At 43.8% G+C, this 22,080-nt stretch overlaps 1 protein-coding gene across 1 annotated transcript in view; it reads left to right on the top strand.

Annotated features, from left to right (window-relative positions):
* LOC139536142 (voltage-dependent calcium channel subunit alpha-2/delta-3-like) overlaps positions 1–645 on the top strand; it is a 127,476-nt gene extending 126,831 nt beyond the window's left edge. Inside the window, exon 38 of the mRNA XM_071336371.1 lies at positions 13–645. Coding sequence (XP_071192472.1) covers positions 13–105 — 93 coding nt within the window. The 3' untranslated portion in view covers positions 106–645. The remainder of the gene's footprint in view (positions 1–12) is intronic.
* The last annotated feature ends 21,435 nt before the right edge of the window (positions 646–22,080 follow it).

The raw sequence follows: 22,080 nt of genomic DNA, 5'->3' as shown, positions 1-22,080 counted from the left end.
TGTCTGCTGCAGGAGAATGCCATGGAGTGTGGAGGAGCAGCAGGCCTGTCTGCCCCCCTCACAGCAGCACTGCTCCCCCTGCTGGCCACTCTCTTCACCAGATGACCATACTGCCGCCGAAGCCCACCACACTGGACCCAACACTGGAACCAACACTGGAGAGACTGATAGACCGGCTTTAACACACCATCAAATGCTGACAAAGCGCAGGGAGCCTCGCCAACCAGAAGAACCTGCTCATAACTAACTGAGTTGCTTATCGCTAACCAGCAGAGAAATAATGAATAAGGAGGCATTGTTCAAGATAAATAGAACACTGTTCCAAGAGGGAAACCATATGGACATCAGACTGAGAAATAAACTATGAGAAAGCACTGTGATGCAATGATGTCATTCTGAGAGCATTACAGACCCCTGTGTGGATGCCAGAGCAAAGAAATCAATATCCATGTGTACTTTACCTGCACTGTAGAAAATAAGACCTTCTATGTCAAGGTAGTTATGAAATAACTAGAAAAAATGTCACCTTTTAAAAAGAGTGGTCTATCTTTACAATTGAAAAGAAACTGCTAAAAATGATAACATAGATCCGCAATTGTTTTATTTTTTGAGCTAAATACAGTGGGGAGAACAAGTATTTGATACACTGCCGATTTTGCAGGTTTTCCTACTTACAAAGCATGTAGAGGTCTGTAATTTTTATCACAGGTACACTTCAACTGTGAGAGACGGAATCTAAAACAAAAATCCAGAAAATCACATTGTATGATTTTTAAGTAATTAATTTGCATTTTATTGCATGACATAAGTATTTGATACATCAGAAAAGCAGAACTTAATATTTGGTACAGAAACCTTTGTTTGCAATTACAGAGGTCATACGTTTCCTGTAGTTCTTGACCAGGTTTGCACACACTGCAGCAGGGATTTTGGCCCACTCCTCCATACAGACCTTCTCCAGATCCTTCAGGTTTCGGGGCTGTCGCTGGGCAATACGGACTTTCAGCTCCCTCCAAAGATTTTCTATTGGGTTCAGGTCTGGAGACTGGCTAGGCCACTCCAGGACCTTGAGATGCTTCTTACGGAGCCACTCCTTTGTTGCCCTGGCTGTGTGTTTCGGGTCGTTGTCATGCTGGAAGACCCAGCCACGACCCATCTTCAATGCTCTTACTGAGGGTAGGAGGTTGTTGGCCAAGATCTCGCGATGCATGGCCCCATCCATCCTCCCCTCAATACGGTGCAGTCGTCCTGTCCCCTTTGCAGATAGCATCCCCAAAGAATGATGTTTCCACCTCCATGCTTCACGGTTGGGATGGTGTTCTTGGGGTTGTACTCATCCTTCTTCCTCCTCCAAACACGGCGAGTGGAGTTTAGACCAAAAAGCTCTATTTTTGTCTCATCAGACCACATGACCTTCTCCCATTCCTCCTCTGGATCATCCAGATGGTCATTGGCAAACTTCAGACGGGCCTGGACATGTGCTGGCTTGAGCAGGGGGACCTTGCGTGCGCTGCAGGATTTTAATCCATGACGGCGTAGTGTGTTACTAATGGTTTTCTTTGAGACTGTGGTCCCAGCTCTCTTCAGGTCATTGACCAGGTCCTGCTGTGTAGTTCTGGGCTGATCCCTCACCTTCCTCATGATCATTGATGCCCCACGAGGTGAGATCTTGCATGGAGCCCCAGACCGAGGGTGATTGACCGTCATCTTGAACTTCTTCCATTTTCTAATAATTGCGCCAACAGTTGTTGCCTTCTCACCAAGCTGCCTGCCTATTGTCCTGTAGCCCATCCCAGCCTTGTGCAGGCCTACAATTTTTTCCCTGATGTCCTTACACAGCCCTCTCGTCTTGGCCATTGTGGAGAGGTTGGAGTCTGTTTGATTGAGTGTGTGGACAGGTGTCTTTTATACAGGTAACGAGTTCAAACAGGTGCAGTTAATACAGGTAATGAGTGGAGAACAGCAGGGCTTCTTAAAGAAAAACTAACAGGTCTGTGAGAGCCGGAATTCTTACTGGTTGGTAGGTGATCAAATACTTATGTCATGCAATAAAATGCAAATTAATTACTTAAAAATCATACAATGTGATTTTCTGGATTTTTGTTTTAGATTCCGTCTCTCACAGTTGAAGTGTACCTATGATAGAAATTACAGACCTCTACATGCTTTGTAAGTAGGAAAACCTGCAAAATCGGCAGTGTATCAAATACTTGTTCTCCCCACTGTATATGTAGCATTATCTTGGAGAATCTAATTCTGTATTTTGGGATATGACAGGGATCATGTGAAGTAAGAGATTACAGGATGGTTGAAGTCCATTTATTTTGCCTGCTTTTCATTTTTACAGCAGTGAACATTTCATACAGAGTAAAAAGATGCATGTGAAGGATAAAAAAAAAGACTTAAGTTCCATGAAAGGAATAAAGTTCAGAGCTTTGGCTGCAAACTGAAAATATGAACATTTGCCTGTTTTAAGAATGTTATTGTTACCTTGACTATAACCCCTAATGCTGACCCCTACCCTTGAACCCAAACCCCTTTCCTTTAAGAAGGCTGCTGAAATCTAAATAAACACAGACCTATTTTCCATCATCTGTCTTTCGGCTTTATTTATTTAACAGTAGCTTTTTGAAGTGTATTAAATGCTTGTGTTTTCCTCATCAGTTTCTTGCTGGAGTACAGCTGGTGGCATGTTGACCTCTGTCAAAGGTCAGTGTGTGCATGAATATATCTTAAGGTGTGTGTGCGTGCGTGTCTCTGTCTCTGCGTGAGTCATGTGTTTTTTTGAGGGGAAAGACCATGATGGTACAATGTGACCCGGAGTACCTACTCTGCCTTCGTCTCTGAGCGTACCATCAAAGAGACCACAGGCAACATCGACTGTGAGGGCTGTGTCAGTTACTAGGAACACAGTTACCTAGGTGTTAGGCACTGATAGACACTCATATCATTTGCATACAGGGTAATGTCGTATTGATGGAGTAGCATTACTTAACCTTCAACCATCAAACTGAATTGAATTGACCTCTCTCTCTCTCTCTCTCTCTCTCTCTCTCTCTCTCTCTCTCTCTCTCTCTCTCTCTCTCTCTCTCTCTCTCTCTCTCTCTCTCTCTCTCTCTCTCTCTCTCTCTCTCTCTCTCTCTCTCTCTCTCTCTCTCTCTCTTTCTCTTTCTCTCTCTCTCTCTCTCTCTCTCTCTCTCTCTCTCTCTCTCTCTCTCTCTCTCTCTCTCTCTCTCTCTCTCTCTCTCTCTCTCTCTCTCTCTCTCTCTCTCTCTCTCTCTCTCTCTTTGTCTCTCTCTCTCTTTCCTTCTCTCTTTCTCTCTTTATCTCTCTCTCACTATCTCTCTCTCTCTTCAGCAGATTCCCATCAGCATCCTCATGGTCGTCGTGGACAACAAGTGTGACTGTAGCTCGGTGTGTTTTTTGTAAAAAGGGTTATGCGTGTTTTAAGTATAATTATTTTTTTGTTAGTAGATGGGTTTTGTAAGTGAACGTTTGTTTTCTGAGGTACTTCATAGTCAGAGGTATTAATGCATTTCTCATACATGTAGGTATTTTTGAAGCGTGCAATATGGTTTGTGTTTCTCTTCATGCTCGAATGATGTTGCAGAAATGGTCACCACAGTGTCAGTTAAATGAATATCTGAGGTTTGGTTCATCAGTATTAATATCCTTAACCACTGGGAAGCAGCCAGAATCATGCCATCCTTTCCACCCCAAGGTAAGCAGTATATTTGTGTGTGAGGGTCTGTGTGCGTGCGTGCCTGTGTCAAAATTCTGTGATTACACTAACATTTACATGAAGACCTGTTTTTGAGTCTGTTATAATGTGACAGTAAGCATGTATGTGACCATCTGTATATTGTCTGAGCCTCACCAACCAGAATAACTTCCTCAAAACTAACTGACTTGCTTATTATTTTAATTTTATAAATAAATAAAACCTAATGGACATACTCACTTGCAGTTGTACTTTCTGGGGTGTCAGAAGGCAAAGTAGAAATAACAATGGAACCTGGTTGAAAGTGATAATAAATCATATTTGATTAATTCTGTTAAAATTACATTTGCATGAATATGGCTGTTAGATGATTCCAAAATGTGCAAATATCTAATGATTTGTTCTGTTATTGAGGAACTAATAGTATCGTGTATCTCCTTTAAAATGGTGTAGGCCTACCTGCTGTACAGGGTGTCTGTATAGTTGTTGGATCACTGATGTGAACTCCCACTAAATCTAAGAGTATTTGGGATTAAGAATGTGGTTTGTAGTTTGTGGGTTAGAATGAATACAGGGTAAAGAGAAGATATGATCATGTCAGATTACTGAGACCTGTGACACATAGATATGTACAGATTATGAGTTTAGTGACTTGCCTGTAAAGCTGTACCCATCACTACGTGGAGAGAGAGAGTTTGGTCCTAAGCTCACTCTGTAGTCACAGCTCACCTCCTTACTCCTCACTGACTGTAGATGTCTGATCAGATACTCTTTGGTCACAGAGAGTAAACAGTACCATTGTTTGAATGCCAATGTGTTTTCTTCCAGATCTGTGTTGTCAAGAATGGCTGACTCTCTTCTCCAACAAACAGGTTACAGGTGGTGTTAGCACTGGCAGATCCAGGAATCTCACATGTGACGGAATCTACATCAAGGCTGGTACTGATCTTTGGTTTCTGACCTTTTTCGAAGAGGACAGACACTTAGGGATGGTTTTCCGGACACAGATTAAGGCTAGTCCTCTGTGTCCGGGAAACCGTCCCTTAATGACATAAAAGACACACCTTTTTTGCATTTTAAATGATTTGAAGTTTACATTTTCCAATTATAATTCTCAAAAGTTCAAATGATATTTATAAATATTGCAGGGATTGATGGTTTTTACCTGTGATGATGTATCCATCACTGTGTGGAGAAAGAGTTTGTGATCCTGTGTTTTCTCTGTAGTCACATCTCTCCTGTAGACGCCTGAACACATCATTCTTAGTCACTCTGACTAGGGTAGTGCGAACGGCCCAGTACTGGGGCCAAGCTCCCTGCCATCCAGGACCTCTATACCAGGCGGTATCAGAGGAAGGCCCTGAAAATTGTCAGAGACTCCAGCCACCCTAGTCATAGACTGTTCTCTCTGCTACCACATGTCAAGCTGTACCGGAGCGCCAAGTCTAGGTCCAAGAGGCTTCTAAACAGCTTCTACCCCCAAGCCATAAGACTCCTGAACATCTAGTCAAATGGCTACCCAGACTATTCACATTGCCCCTCCCCCTCTCCACACCACTGCCACTCTCTGTTGTAAGTCGCTCTGGATAAGAGCGTCTGCTAAATGACTAAAAATGTAAATGTAAATGTCATCTATGCATAGTCACTTTAATTAACTCTACCTACATGTACATACTAGAGAGCCAGAGAGAGCATTCTCTCCTGCTTAAATTTACCACCGGGTGTGTGGAGGTGTCTAAACCACCACCATTCCTCCCCACCTTTGCGGGTGGGTCTGGGGATTGCCAGCCATTGCCAAGCTGATCTGACCCATTGTGATCCTCACGTGTAGTCATGACACAATGTAAACATTTTTAAAGCCAAAATATAATATTTTGTAGCTTGTAGTAATGTGTGTAGGAAATATACTGTAAATATCAATGCTTTTGCTGTAAGATCAGAGTTTTGGGGTTTGCCAACTTTGTCTTTGCAAAAGCAGTAAAAGCCTTAATTACATTTTCAGGCTTTTTCCCAGGCTTTTTTTGTGCATCTAGCTAATACGCAACATTAAAGAAAATGGATCAGCAACATTGGATGCATACTGTTAAATATAGTTGATGTAAAAAGTTTTTTTCAAAGATTCTACTGTTTTGACTTAATTTTTATTTATTTAATCTAATCTCAGCTTTATGTGTGAATATGGGAGACATTAATTGATGGAAGTGTGATTTTAAGGTGTCTGTATTTATAGATTTTGACTCCACAGATATTTTATTTTGCATTATGGAAGGAGTGAAGTGACACAAATGAGCTTTTAGCCCAGGTGACAGAATAGAAGAAAGTACAGTCAATTATTTTAGTAATAGAGTGATTGTCTTTTCCAAAAGAAATGTTCAATTTAGCATTTAGTGGGGAAAATACACAACAAGCTAAAAGGGAAGTATGGCACCGGACCCCTGCAACCCCCCCCCCCCCCCCCAAAAAAAATTATAATAACACAGTAACAAATCAAATTGTATTGGTCACATACACATATTCACAGTGGTGGAAAAAGTACCCAATTGTCATACTTGAGTAAAAGTAAAGATACCTTAATAGAAAATGACTCAAGTAAAAGTGAAAGTCACCCAGTAAAATACTACTTGAGTAAAAGTCTAAAAGTATTTATTTTAAAATATATTTAAGTGTAAAAAATACATGGAATTTCTCAAATCTACTTAAGTATCAAAAGTAAAAGTAAGTAATAATTTAAAATTCCTTATATTAAGCAAACCAGACGGCACAATGTTCTTGTTTTTTTAAATGTATGGATAGCCAGTGGCACACTCCAACACTCAGACATCATTTACAAACAAAACATGTAAATTATGCTTTGTTTGTAAATTACCAGAGGAATTATGGATGACCAGGGATGTTCTCTTGATAAGTGTGTGAATTGGACCATTTTCTGTCCTGCTAAGCATTTAAAATGGGTGTCAGGGAAAATGTATGGAGTAAAAAGTTGTCAAAATAGTAAAGTAAAGTACAGATACCCCAAAAAACAACTTAAATAATACTTTAAAGTATTTTTACTTAAGTACTTTACACCACTGCATATTTAGCAGATGTTATTGCGGGTGTTATCAGGACTCAGGATAAGACCCAGATGCAGACAGTTCGAATCACAGATGTTTATTTACAAAACAGGGGGCAGGCAAATGACAGGTCAAGGGCAGGCAGAGGTCAGTAATCCAGGGCTGTAATCTGTCAGTAAGGTATAGAACGACAGGCAAGCTCAGGGTCAGGGTAGGCAGAATGGTCATAACTGGGAAGACTAGGAAAAACAAAAACTAGAGCACAGGAAACACGCTGGTAGGACTTGACGGGACAAGACAAACTGGCAACAGACAAGCAGAAAACGCATGTATAAATACACAGTGAGGTAATGGGGACAAATGGGAGACACCTGGTGGGTGGTGGAGACAAGCAAAAGATAGGTGACACAGATCAGGGTGTGACACCTGGTGGGGGGTGGAGACAAGCACAAGACAGGTGACACAGATCAGGGTGACACCTGGTGGGGGGTGGAGACAAGCACAAGACAGGTGACACAGATCAGGGTGTGACACCTGGTGGGGGGTGGAGACAAGCACAAGACAGGTGAAACAGATCAGGGTGTGACAGGTGTAGAGAAAGGCTTGTGTTTCTAGCTCCAAGAGTAAAGTAATATCTAACAATTCACAACAATACACACTCATCTAAAAGTAAAAGAAAGTAATTAAGAAATATATCATTATTAGATTGAGCAATGTTGGAGTGGCATTGACTAAAATGCAGTAGAATAGAATACAGTATATACATATGAGATGAGTAAAGCAGTATGTAAACATTATTTAAACATTATTAAAGTGACTAGTGTTCTATTATTAAAGTGGCCAGTGACTCCAAGTATATGTATATAAGGCAGCAGCCTCTTACTTGCAGGGTTGCGTAACTGGGTGGAAGCCAATTAGTGATGGCTATTTACAGTTTTTTACAATCCCTTTGGCACTAATTTCAGAATCTTGTGGTCATTTTTCAAAACTCTAGACACAAAACTCAAAACGGTCATCACTTGTTACACAGGCTGTCCAATGTTCAAAACGATGCATTGTGCATTCATATCTTTAAAGAAACCTTGCATTGGTTCAAATAACTCTTTTATCATGAAATACCATAGGAGCATTAATTTAGATCACCCACACACAATATACAGATAGTTTCACTGTGTAGTTGTTCATACGATCGTTAAATATTGTAGTACAAAATATGTGATACATGTTTCATTATGGTACTACACGTAATACATAACTGTAAAAGGACTAGTAGAGAGAATACTACAGACACAGTGGAATCATTGGACAAAATCTGAAATGTATTGATGAAATACAATAAAATCACAACATAGGTTTCTTTGAATCAAAGCAAAAATAATTAGCTACAAAAAAGAAAAACACTACAGTAAAACGTCAACTGCTGTGTTCCTCACCTGGCTTACTGTAAAAAGCAAAACAAAGGATTGATTACTGTACTTCTATATTTCCATCAACCCTGTCTTGTGGATTTGGCCACAGGTTCTCATCCACATCACAATGGATGTTTTCATTAGCCAAACATCTTGGGAAGAATCTTCGGGCATGGCGAATCCAGGCCTGACACTGGTCTGCCGTGATGTCATTGCATACATCATCCATGGCCTGGAGAAGGGTGGCTTGTTCCTGAGGGCACCTATCATATACCTTCCACCTCCACTTGGAGAAAAATGTCTCAATCGGGTTAAGGAAAGGAGAGTATGGGGGTAAGTACAGGGGGATAAATTGCGGATGGGCCCGAAACCATGCTTGCACCATTTGAGCATGGTGGAACCTGACATTATCCCATGCAATGACATAGGTCACGACATCAGCTCTACAGACCTGATTTAGCTCATCAAGAAGGTTACACAAGGAGAGCTGCATTATATGATCCAATACGAGGTCTGTGTCCCACCACACCATCTTCTGATATAGCTGCACACATGGTGATGTTGGCCACATGTTGTCCAGGTACTTGGATGGTTGCCCGCTAGCCAATGAAATTCCAACCTCTCCTCCTTGTCTTGGCCAGGTTGAAGCCTGCCTCATCCAAAAATAGGAATTTGTGAAGGTTTTCATCAGCATCCAGCTTCATCACCATCTAAAAAGATATTTTGGAAAGATAATTACTGATTACAATGATGTAGAATTTTTGGGGAATTTTTCACAACAGGCATCTTGAAACTGAACATACCTGAACATACTCAGTCCTCAGTTGCTTCACTCTGTCTGCATTTCTTTCAAAAGGCACACGGTATAGCTGTTTTAGAGACACCTGGTGCCTTTTCAGCATGCGTACAATAGTCGGCAAACTTATGGCTTCCACATTGTTGAACATGTCGTCATTGTCCAAGATGTGCTGCCAAATTTCTGTAAGGCGAATATCATTTCTGGCCCGAACCAAATTGACCACAGCCCACTCTTGTTGGTCAGTCAGAATTTTGCCTCTGCCTCCCCTATTTGGCCTAGTCTCAATTCTGCAGGGAAAATTACAGTAAGAACACATTTAGTCACATCACCTACCCTGTGCTCGGATTTCATAGGACACTCTTTGCTGTTGCTGCCACTGTCTTGGTCCGTGGCCTTGTCCTCTACCACGTTCCCCCACACCTCTCAGACGAGGCCCACGACCACCTCTCAGAAGGGGTGCTTGTCCTCTACCACGTTCCCCCACACCTCTCAAACGAGGCCCACGACCACCTCTCAGAAGGGGTGCTTGTCCTCTACCACGTTCCCCCACACCTCTCAAACGAGGCCCACGACCACCTCTCAGAAGGGGTGCTTGTCCCCTGCCATTCCTTTGACCAATACGTCTTCCTCGTCTTCCTCCTCCCACTGCTTGACCTCTATTGTGACCTGGATCACCTGCTGGCTCCATGTTATCGCTATGTTGTTGTAAGTGGATACCACTCATTTCAAAATATACTCATACCACAATGTGAAATCAATCATCAGTAATGAGTTGTCAGTATTGAAAAAGCAATACATACACTGCATACATACACTCACTGGCCACTTGCGTGTTAATGCAAATAGCCTGCTCCTTCAAACAGCGAATCATGTGGCTGCCTGCAACTCAACATATAGAGTATATAGAGTAGAGCTTTAGTTGTTGTTCGACCAAACATTAGAACGGGCAAGATGCGTAATCTAAACAACTTTGACCGTGGTATGTTTGTTGGTGCCACACATGGTGGTTCCAGCATCTCAGAAACCGCTGCCCTCCTGCTTTTTTTTTACATACTACAGTCTCTAGAGTTTACAGAGAATGGTGCGATAAACAAAACAAATTCAGCGAGCGGCAGTTCTGTGGGCAAAAACACCTTGTTAATGAGAGAGGTCAGAGGAGAATGTCCAGACTCATTCAAGCTAACAGAAAGGCCACAAATACTCAAATAACAGCCGTTTAAAACAGTGGTGTGGAGAAGGGCATCTCTTATTTATTTTTATTTTTTTCACCTTTATTTAACCAGGTAGGCTAGTTGAGAACAAGTTCTCATTTGCAACTGCGACCTGGCCAAGATAAAGCATAGCAGTGTGAACAGACAACACAGAGTTACACATGGAGTAAACAATAAACAAGTCCATAACATGGTAGAAAAAAAAGAGAATCTATATACAATGTGTGCAAAAGGCATGAGGTAGGCAATAAATCGAATAATTACAATTTAGCAGATTAACACTGGAGTGATAAATCATCAGATGATCATGTGCAAGAAGAGATACTGGTGTGCAAAAGAGCAGAAAAGTAAATAAATAAAAGCAGTATGGGGGGTGAGGTAGGTAAATTGGGTGGGTAGTTTACAGATGGACTATGTACAGCTGCAGCGATCGGTTAGCTGCTCGGATAGCAGATTTTTAAAGTTGTTGAGGGAGATAAAAGTCTCCAACTTCAGAGATTTTTGCAATTCGTTCCAGTCGCAGGCAGCAGAGAACTGGAAGGAAAGGCGTCCAAATGAGGTTTTGGCTTTAGGGATGATCAGTGAGATACACCTGCTGGAGCGCGTGCTGCGGGTGGGTGTAGCCATCGTGACCAGTGAACTGAGATAAGGCGGCACTTTACCTAGCATAGCCTTGTAGATGACCTGGAGCCAGTGGGTCTGACGACGAACATGTAGCGAGGGCCAGCCGACTAGGGCATACAGGTCGCAGTGGTGGGTCGTATAAGGTGCTTTAGTAACAAAACGAATGGCACTGTGATAAACTGCATCCAGTTTGCTGAGTAGAGTATTGGAAGCTATTTTGTAGATGACATCGCCGAAGTCGAGGATCGGTAGGATAGTCAGTTTTACTAGGGTAAGTTTGGCGGCGTGAGTGAAGGAGGCTTTGTTGCGGAATAGAAAGCCGATTCTTGATTTGATTTTGGATTGGAGATGTTTGATATGAGTCTGGAAGGAGAGTTTGCAGTCTAGCCAGACACCTAGGTACTTATAGATGTCCACATATTCTAGGTCGGAACCGTCCAGGGTGGTGATGCTAGTCGGGCGTGCGGGTGCAGGCAGCGAACGGTTGAAAAGCATGCATTTGGTTTTACTAGCGTTTAAGAGCAGTTGGAGGCCACGGAAGGAGTGTTGTATGGCATTGAAGCTCGTTTGGAGGTTAGATAGCACAGTGTCCAAGGAAGGGCCGGAAGTATATAGAATGGTGTCGTCTGCGTAGAGGTGGATCAGGGAATCGCCCGCAGCAAGAGCAACATCATTGATGTATACAGAGAAAAGAGTCGGCCCGAGAATTGAACCCTGTGGTACCCCCATAGAGACTGCCAGAGGACCGGACAACATGCCCTCCGATTTGACACACTGAACTCTGTCTGCAAAGTAGTTGGTGAACCAGGCAAGGCAGTCATTAGAAAAACCGAGGCTACTGAGTCTGCCGATAAGAATATGGTGATTGACAGAGTCGAAAGCCTTGGCCAGGTCGATGAAGACGGCTGCACAGTAATGTCTTTTATCGATGGCGGTTATGATATCGTTTAGTACCTTGAGCGTGGCTGAGGTGCACCCGTGACCGGCTCGGAAACCGGATTGCACAGCGGAGAAGGTACGGTGGGATTCGAGATGGTCAGTGATCTGTTTGTTGACTTGGCTTTCGAAGACCTTAGATAGGCAGGGCAGGATGGATATAGGTCTGTAACAGTTTGGGTCCAGGGTGTCTCCCCCTTTGAAGAGGGGGATGACCGCGGCAGCTTTCCAATCCTTGGGGATCTCAGATGATACGAAGGAGAGGTTGAACAGGCTGGTAATAGGGGGTGCGACAATGGCGGCGGACAGTTTCAGAAATAGGGGGTCCAGATTGTCAAGCCCAGCTGATTTGTATGGGTCCAGGTTTTCCAGCTCTTTCAGAACATCTGCTATCTGGATTTGGGTAAAGGAGAAGCTGGGGAGGCTTGGGCGAGTAGCAGCGGGGGGGGCGGGGCTGTTGGCCAAGGTTGGAGTCGCCAGGAGGAAGGCATGGCCAGCCATTGAGAAATGCTTGTTGAAGTCTTCGATTATCACGGATTTATCGGTGGTGACCGTGTTACCTAGCCTCAGTGCAGTGGGCAGCTGGGAGGAGGTGCTCTTGTTCTCCATGGACTTTACAGTATCCCAGAACTTTTTGGAGTTAGAGCTACAGGATGCAAATTTCTGCTTGAAAAAGCTGGCCTTTGCTTTCCTGACTGACTGCGTGTATTGGTTCCTGACTTCCCTGAACAGTTGCATATCGCGGGGGCTCTTCGATGCTATTGCAGTTCGCCACAGGATGTTTTTGTGCTGGTCGAGGGCAGTCAGGTCTGGAGTGAACCAAGGGCTATATCTGTTCTTGGTTCTGCATTTTTTGAACGGAGCATGCTTGTCTAATATGGTGAGGAAGTAACATTTAAAGAATGACCAGGCATCCTCAACTGACGGGATGAGGTCAATATCCTTCCAGGGTACCCGGGCCAGGTCGATTAGAAAGGCCTGCTCGCAGAAGTGTTTTAGGGAGCGTTTGACAGTGATGAGGGGTGGTCGTTTGACCGCGGACCCGTGGCGGATACAGGCAATGAGGCAGTGATCGCTGAGATCTTGATTGAAGACAGCAGAGGTGTATTTGGAGGGCAGGTTGGTCAGGATAATGTCTATTATGTTTAGGTCACAGTTTAGGTCACCTAACAGAACAAACTCTGAAGCTAGATGGGGAGCGATCAATTCACAGATGGTGTCCAGGGCACAGCTGGGAGCTGAGGGGGGTCGGTAGCAGGCGGCAACAGTGAGAGACTTATTTAGCCAGATAAATAAATAATAATTTTGTCCTTGCCGTGTCCGAATCCTGGCTTAGGAAGGCCACCAAAAATTCTGAGATTTCCATACCCAACTATAACACTTTCCGTCAAGATAGAACTGCCAAAGGGGGAGGAGTTGCAATCTACTGCAGAGATAGCCTGCAAAGTTCTGTCATACTTTTATCAATGATAAAACTTATAACCAATGGTGCCAGAGCACCATTGGGGTGCTCTGGCACCCCAATGGTGGAACAAACTCCCTCACGACGCCAGGTCAGCGGAGTCAATCACCACCTTCCGGAGACACCTGAAACCCCACCTCTTTAAGGAATACCTAGGATAGGATAAAGTAATCCTTCTAACCCCCCCCCCCCCTTAAAAGAGTTAGATGCACTATTGTAAAGTGGTTGTTCCACTGGATATCATAAGGTGAATGCACCAATTTGTAAGTCGCTCTGGATAAGAGCGTCTGCTAAATGACTTAAATGTAAATGTATTAGGGTGCCCATGTTTACGGATTTAGGGTTGTACCTGGTGGGTTCCTTGATGATTTGTGTGAGATTGAGGGCATCAAGCTTGGATTGTAGGACTGCCGGGGTGTTAAGCATATCCCAGTTTAGGTCACCTAACAGAACAAACTCTGAAGCTAGATGGGGAGCGATCAATTCACAGATGGTGTCCAGGGCACAGCTGGGAGCTGAGGGGGGTCGGTAGCAGGCGGCAACAGTGAGAGACTTATTTCTGGAGAGATTAATTTTTAAAATTAGAAGTTCGAACTGTTTGGGCATAGACCTGGAAAGTATGACAGAACTTTGCAGGCTATCTCTGCAGTAGATTGCAACTCCTCCCCCTTTGGCAGTTCTATCTTGACGGAAAGTGTTATAGTTGGGTATGGAAATCTCAGAATTTTTGGTGGCCTTCCTAAGCCAGGATTCGGACACGGCAAGGACATCAGGGTTGGCAGAGTGTGCTAAAGCGGTGAGTAAGGCAAACTTAGGGAGGAGGCTTCTGATGTTGACATGCATGAGGCCAAGGCTTTTTCGATCACAGAAGTCAACAAATGAGGGTGACTGGGGACATGCAGGGCCTGGGTTTACCTCCACATCACCCGAGGAACAGAGGAGTAGTAGGATGAGGGTGCGGCTAAAGGCTATCAAAACTGGTCGCCTAGAGCGTTGGGGACAAAGAATAAAAGGAGCAGATTTATGGGCGTGGTAGAATAGATTCTGGGCATAATGTGCAGACAGGGGTATGGTGGGGCGCGGGTACAGCGGAGGCAAGCCCAGGCACTGGGTGATGATAAGAGAGGTTGTATCTCTGGACATGCTGGTCTCAATGGGTGAGGTCACCGCATGTGTGGGGGGTGGGACAAAGGAGGTATCAGAGGTACGGAGAGTGGAACTACAGGGTCCATTGCAAACCAAAACAATGATAATGATAACTAGCCTGAACAACAGTATGCAAGGCATATTGATATTTGAGAGAGACATACAATAAGGCATAAAGTGATTGCAGGTCTTGATTGGGAGAGCTAGCTAAAACAACAGGTAAGATAACAGCAGCAATAACAGGGTGCTAGTCTAACACAGCAACAACAGGTAAAAATGGCGACGACTAGGCAGAGAGGGTCGGATTAACTACACACAGATCCTGAGTTAAAGCACAGAGCCGACAGATAAAACACAAATAAACAGAATGGAGTACCGTGAATTAATGGACAGTCAAGCATGCATCAGCTATGTAGCCAAGTGATCATAGTGTCCAGGGGGCAGCCGTAGATGGAGCAGGGAGGCCTCCACTAAGCTAGCACGCGGCGTTTAAAGTTAGTAGCCCGGGGGGTGGTCTGCTCAGACGGAGGGGGTCTGCTCAGACGTGGTCGTGTCGACAGAGAATCCAAGCCGGATGGCGAAAGAGAGGTTGTGAATTGTAGAATTGTGTTTGCTAACTGGTGCTAGCTTCGTGGCAGTGGCGCTAGCTGCGCTAGCTGCAAGCTAGCTGTGAGGATCAGAAGTAGTGGCTCAGGGATTACGGCAGGAATCCGGCGTTGTTGTCGAGAGACAGTCCGATGCTGGTAAATTGGTGAGTAATATCCAGGCTAATAACAGGGCTGGTGTCTGTGCAGTAGGTAAAAGCTACTAGCAGCGGCAAAAAAATGGCTAAATTAGCTTGTAGCTGATTTAGACCAGTTGTGATGGATTGGCAGGGCTCTGTGTCGGCAAAAAAAGGTCCAGTCCAATTGGCAAAAGAGGTATTGTAGCCCAAGAATTCGCTGGTAGACCTCTTCGGCTAGCCGGCAGATGGGCCTAGCTCGAGGCTAGCTCAAGGCTAACTGGTGCTTGCTTCGGGACAGAGGTGTTAGCCAGTAGTAGCCACTCGGTTGCAGCTAGCTAGCTGTGATGATACGGTGTAATTGTCCAGAGCTTGCGTCAGGAATCCGGTGATGTGGTAGAGAAAAAGCAGTCCTATATGCTCTGGGTTGATATCGCGCTTGCAGACTGGCAGGTATTGGCCCGGTATTGAAGCTGGCTGTGTCCGAGTTGAGGGTGAAGACCGCAGCAGTGGCTAACTGACTACTAGCTAGTAGCTAGTTATCTGGCTAGCTTCTGATTGGGGTTACGGTTCTAAAGTATAAAAAATAGCAGGTCCGTACCACATTGGGTGAGGCGGAATGTAGGAATGTATATTCAGTTCCTAGATGGAAAGTGAAATTAAAATATATACGAAATGTATACGAAAAATACGAAGACTATTTACACGGGACAGGACAAGACAACACACGTCCGACTGCTACGCCATCTTGGAAGAGATTAACGTACAACACCGTGACTAATTCAGGCTGTTGTGGAGGCAAAAGGAGGTCCTACCCAGTACTAGATATGTGTACCTAATAAAGTGGCCGGTGAGTGTACAGTAATGTCAAACCTGAAAACATGGTCTGGAAAAGTGGTAAATGGATCATAGAACAGTGTCCGATAAAGAATGATGATGAAATATTACATCCATAGATAATGTAGTCCAATTAGTTCATGTTCCACGGTAATTGGTGTCAATGGATCTCGTTATCCGGAAATGTTCATGATCTAAACATGGAATATTGTTTGTCAGTTTCCATAAGACTATGCATTAAGAGTAATGCAACAGTTACTTATCATTTTGAGCAGTTGTATCAATTGATAGTTAGATCATTGTAATTAAATTAATAGACAGTCATCTCAGATGTAATGTGGGAATTGCATTTTGAAATGGTAATACTTTGATGTTAAGTTGTGTCATTTTGAACAGGTGATTTTAGTTCAATGAACAAATTATCTTAGCTTTATGTGTATTGTTTCCAAGCAATTGGGAAAAAGTGTTAGAGTTTTGAAAAATGTGCATTTTGATCATCGAGTTTTGAAAAATGACATCAAGGTTCTGAAATTAGTGCCAAAGTGATTGATGGCCTTGAGATAGAAGCTGTTTTTCAGCCCCTCGGTCCCAGCTTTGATGCACCTGTACTGACCTCGCCTTCTGGATGATAGCGAGGTGTATAGGACTTGGCTCGTGTGGTTGATGATCTTTTTGGCCTTCCTGTGACATTGGGTGCTGTAGGTGTCCTGGAGGGCTGGTAGTTTTCCCCCGGTGATGTTATGGTTAAACAAAGGACATCATGTGTGAGGGTATTTGTGAGACGTGTGAGACAAAGCTACAGATTCTGAATTGACGTTGTTTTCAGGTGACTGTCGATTGGCTTTAACAAGGGCTGTACAACACAGAGTGAGTGAGTGAGTGAGTGAGTGAGTGAGTGAGTGAGTGAGTGAGTGAGTGAGTGAGTGAGTGAGTGAGTGAGTGAGTGAGTGAGTGAGTGAGTGAGTGAGTGAGTGAGTGAGTGAGTGAGTGAGTGAGTGAGTGAGTGAGTGAGTGAGTGAGTGAGTGAGTGAGTGAGTGAGTGAGTGAGTGAGTGAGTGAGTGAGTGAGTGAGTGAGTGAGTGAGTGAGTCAGTGCATTACATGAGAACAGAAGTGGATGTAAGGTCTGAAGTCATGTCACTTCACTCTTCTCCTCATGACATCAAACCACCGGAGTGTACAGCTCAGTTCTCACACTCCCAGGATGTTCTGACATATTCCTTCCTGATTTAAGTACAACTTGAGCTATATGAATCCAAGATATTATTATTATTAATGTATAAGCAGTCTGAATTAACTCACCTGGGAGCATGAATGTGATTGGTACAGAGAGAGAGAGAAAGAGAGAGAGACCTTTTATCCTCCTCAGCTGTCTGTTCGCAAACAATTATTTAGACAAAGTAATATAATTATATTTGTTGTACTTACATCTTAATTTGCAGATCCCTGTGTATCCACACCAACAGGTCCTGTACATCACAGAGAGACAATGCCATGATTAAGAGGTTATGACTGCTGGTTGGGTCATGTGTAGGCCTACATTGCATGTGTGCTACTTTACCAAGTTTTGCCCCAGTGCATTAGTAACAGCAGAACAGAAGAAGTGAAAGCATGATGTTTTAATGTTACGTCACACTTCTCCTCCTGACTCAAACCACCCTGTAGACTTACAGTTCTGTTCTCACGCTACCCAGATGCTCTGACTAACACATCATTTTCTGTTCAAAGTTAGTACTGTTGAAATGGAGTGACAAAGTGTTGTTGTGCTGAGCGTCTCAAATTCACGTTCCAGGTCAGGAAGACAGGGACAGAAGACGTTTAGTTAGAAACAGAATGGACTCACCTGAGGCCAAAAATGTGGACGGTACAGAGGTGCTCAGAGAATACATCCCAGCATCCCCAGAATCCACCATGCCTCCACTGTTCACAGCTCCAATCACCAAGTTATCTACAACAGAAACACAATGAAAAGATAGTTACAATATTTGTTTTGTACATGCGTGTAGTTGTGTTAGTAGTGTGGTGGTGTTGACAAGGTCTTACTGGCTGTAGGTCTATGAAAAGAGAACGACAAAAAGGTTCTGGTAAGACCTCGTGATGACAACACAGAACTAAAGGTTGAGATAGAAAATGCATCATAAAATATCCACATGGGGAATTCTTACCTCTGAGAATTGTTTTTCTCTGAACAAAATAGGCTAAATGAATTATATTGAATATAGCCTGGTGTATATAATATGACCAAAAGGAGTTGATAGATTATCCCATGTCAAAGACACATTAAGATGAGAGAAGTAAATGTTTGCAAATTACCAGGAACACGCCCACTCCAGAAGCCACACCCACTGCTGCCTGCCAAGCCTGCCCCAGGGTCTAGGGTTTCCATCATCCCGGAAACCTTAGACCCCCTTCAATTTACATACACAACGTGATCAGGGTAAACTAGCCCCCCAATGGCAACCGCAGCCTTTTGTCATTCTAGGACACCTTCGGCCTGGACTGCCAGTCCTTCGTGTCTTACTAGAGGGACGAGAAGTCTTACTGGCGAATTTGAGTGAGGAAGTGGGCGTCTAAGTTGACAACGAATTGGGGCTGTGGAACTGCGTGGTGATTGGAGAGCAATGGACCAAGATAGGCATTGGTATAAAGGACATCTAGGAGCTTTAGCTCCACCAAGTAAGGGACGTGATTCTTCCTGTGTTCCCCTTACACTACTCTCTCTGGGCTGTTTTGCCACTCCACTAAAAGACACTATTGTCGGCAGGTTTCCCTGCCATCTGTCTTCCTCTCGTTTAGCACCGGAGGCGGGGCTATTGGTGACGTCGCCAAGCAGTCTCAGACCGGGCGCGTTCCAGAACAGGGAGACGTTTATTTGATTTTGTGGGGAAATGGTTCTCATCGGACCCTAGAAATCTAGAACCTATCCCCACCCTTTCTATATGTTGTCTTGTGTGTCTTTCCCCCTCCCTATTTGTCCCATAGCAGTAGTCCTTTAGAGGGGTTGGCAGAGTAGAGCAGGGCCAAGGATGGGTCTCATATTGTGTGCAGCACCAGAGCGAGATTGTAGTGCCTTTCACCATATTGTTTGCAGTGCCTTCCCTTAGAATAACCAGTGGCGATTTTAGCATGTAAATCTTAGTGGGCAAACCCCAAAACATGTTTTTTAGATGCATGCCAGCAAAGCCACTACACAACACAACACTAAACAATACATTAATTTCACTATAAAAGTGAAAAACGGTGCCCACAAACTGTTAGGGCCTAAATAAAGCTGTCCCAACAGCAGAGTCCTAACAGCAGTCCCAACACCTTACCACTGCTACACCTGGCTATCAGCGGAGCCTTGTGGCAGCAATACAGTTTATTCAGCCTCATTTACTGCCTTTAAAAAAAACAGAGCTGATATGGCTGACTTGCTTAAACAAATGTGGTTTCTACAGACAATTGAGATGTACAAACTATGGCATAAGAGGACGACGAGCGGATAAGAGGCAATCCGTAATTTCGATTAAGACATTAATGAGCGAGCTAGGACAGACGTAGTCAATATGACAATTTTTTTCAGCACTTTTGAAATGTACAGCGACAGAATTCAGAACATGGGCTGTTCTTACAATATTCTCCCTGTACACCAAGTCAGAACCGTAGGATGAATTATCATGAATTTTTTTATTTAACTTGGCAAGTCAGTTAAGAACAAATTCTTATTTACAATGATGGCCTATCAGGGAACAGTGAGTTGACTGCCTTGTTCAGGGGCAGAACGACACATTTTTACCTTGTCAGCTTGGGGATTCAATCCAGCAACCTTTCGGTTACTGGCTCAACGCTCTAACCACTAGGCTACCTTCCACCCCAAAAACAAATAAATAAATTGGGCATATAAGCAGACAATGAAAGCGCTTACAATAGTCAATGATTACATTTCTCTAAAACAGGCTATAGGCTACATGTGCACCACCAAGTCAGAAAAGTAGGTGAAATTAAGTGTGGAAAAGGGACTAAATCATTAGGGTGAGGCACATGGTCTACTAACAGCTTACTACAGCTTAATACACTTAGTATTACTTTCTTGGCTGCAGTATACATATCTCCTGGCATATTACATAATTTATGCAGCAGCATACAAAACATTTTTGGACTTACCTTGTTGTGCTGTGCTCACTTGAACAGGAAGGTGGTGCGGCGGTCCATCGTGAGAAAATGTTGTCATTAAAGTCTGGCTTTGTCTGGATTTATGGTGCTTCCAAGACAACTGAAAACTCAGAAAAGAACAAGGTCGAATCTTGATGACGTCAGTGATCTTCAGGTCGGAGCTCTAGAAAGAGGCCCGAGTTCCCGACTTGCAATTCCGAGTTGGATGACCATTCAAAAGGTATTTTCTCAGTTGGAGCTAGTTTTTTTCAGAGTTCCCAGTTGGCTTGAACTGTCATATTTCCCAGTTCCGAGTTTCCAGTTGTTTTGAGCACGGCAGAAGTCATGCTGGATTGACATCATGGCCAATGTTGAATGATTATCCTTTTAATCTTGGAAAAGAGACCATTAAACCCAGACTAGGGACCACACACCCACTCCACTGAATAGCAGGCTAGTGATTGCTTTGCAATGCTTGCAGTTAGCCACTGATTCCTTCCAAACCACTCATTGTTGGATTTGCGATTTCCAACTTGTTGTGTAATGTTTATGTCCAATAGTCGATGAGCACCGATTCGTTTTATCTGTAATTTCTCTTTATTATTTATCTTCATATGACAAGGATTAAAAAGGATTTGCCAGTAGATTGTCGACTTGATTCATGATGATGACTGCTAGCTTGCTAGCTAAGATTTTGCAAGTGCGATGTTGAGATGCTCGGTCCAATCAAAGCTACTGTAGATATAACATGAATTGACATCATTTTATCTGTGGCCAATGACCTTGAGCCTTCTTTATACAGGCACTTCTAATGTAACTCTATGGCAGCACCCAAGGGCCTTCAATTTAGGGTGATTAGTGTCCCCATGAGTGACAGAACACAGAGCCAATCACGGCACAACTAGAGAACATTACCAACCCCTACGGTCTGTATTTTCCACTGGCTGCCCCATCACCACAGAAAGCACTGAGCTAGGCTGAAACACCTACATTTTGGAGCTGCCTTACTCAGGAAAACAAAAAAGAGACCTAGTTTGTATGCAGCTTTATTAAGTAAATTATTATTTATAGTATTTTACATTGTTTGCAAACTGATATGTGACACGTATTAATGCCAAAATAACATGCAAAACAGGCAATGACAGGTTGCCACTGAGAATAACTATCTTGTTTCAGTGCCATATCAGAACAATTCAGCGTGCAGTGTGCTGCAGTGTTACTTTTGCATGCCCGCTATTTACCCGAGGGAGTCAGGGGGAGGGTAACCTACCCGAGGGAGTCAGGGGGAGGGTAACCTACCCGAGGGAGTCAGGGGGAGGGTAACCTACCCGAGGGAGTCAGGGGGAGGGTAACCTACCCGAGGGAGTCAGGGGGAGGGTAACCTACCCGAGGGAGTCAGGGGGAGGGTAACCTACCCGAGGGAGTCAGGGAGAGTGTAACCTACCTGAGGGAGTAGGTTACACTACCTGAGGGAGTCAGGGGGAGGGTAACCTACCTGTGGGAGTCAGGGGGAAGGTAACCTACCTGAGGGGAGGCTATATTGTGTCGACACAGTCCGGGAAAATCGTGCAGTCTGCCGTTGGAGGTAGGGAAACGGGGTCCGATACATGGTAAACCATGAATTTAAAATAAAAAAACTTACCCTGAGCATACTTACCTGTACTGGTCTGTGTTGGGGGTGTGCTGGAAACAGTCATGTGTTGGTGGAGTAACAAGGGGCTCCCCCTAATCTGTGACACTTACAGTAATTGTCAGATGCCTTAATACAGTGCTCATATTGGTATTTTTGGAGGGTGAATTTAGTTTGGGTTTTGCTCAAATCTGGTAAATATTGTATGTGATTGAATGTATCTGAATTTTGGTTAATCTGCATTTCCATCCTTAACCCCTCTGAACACAACGAGTGTCTGAAATGTGATAGGCTGAAGTATCATATGGACAGGAAGCGACCTGACTCATGTCATCCTCTCCATCCTGCTGTGTGTGCACATCTACACTGGTGCACCTGTTTATGGATAAGTGGCAGCA

Source organism: Salvelinus alpinus, chromosome 12 (genome assembly GCF_045679555.1).
Source record: "Salvelinus alpinus chromosome 12, SLU_Salpinus.1, whole genome shotgun sequence".
NCBI lineage: Eukaryota > Metazoa > Chordata > Actinopteri > Salmoniformes > Salmonidae > Salvelinus > Salvelinus alpinus.
Note: the sequence above shows the minus strand (reverse complement) of the source record. Positions and strands in the feature narration are given on the sequence as shown.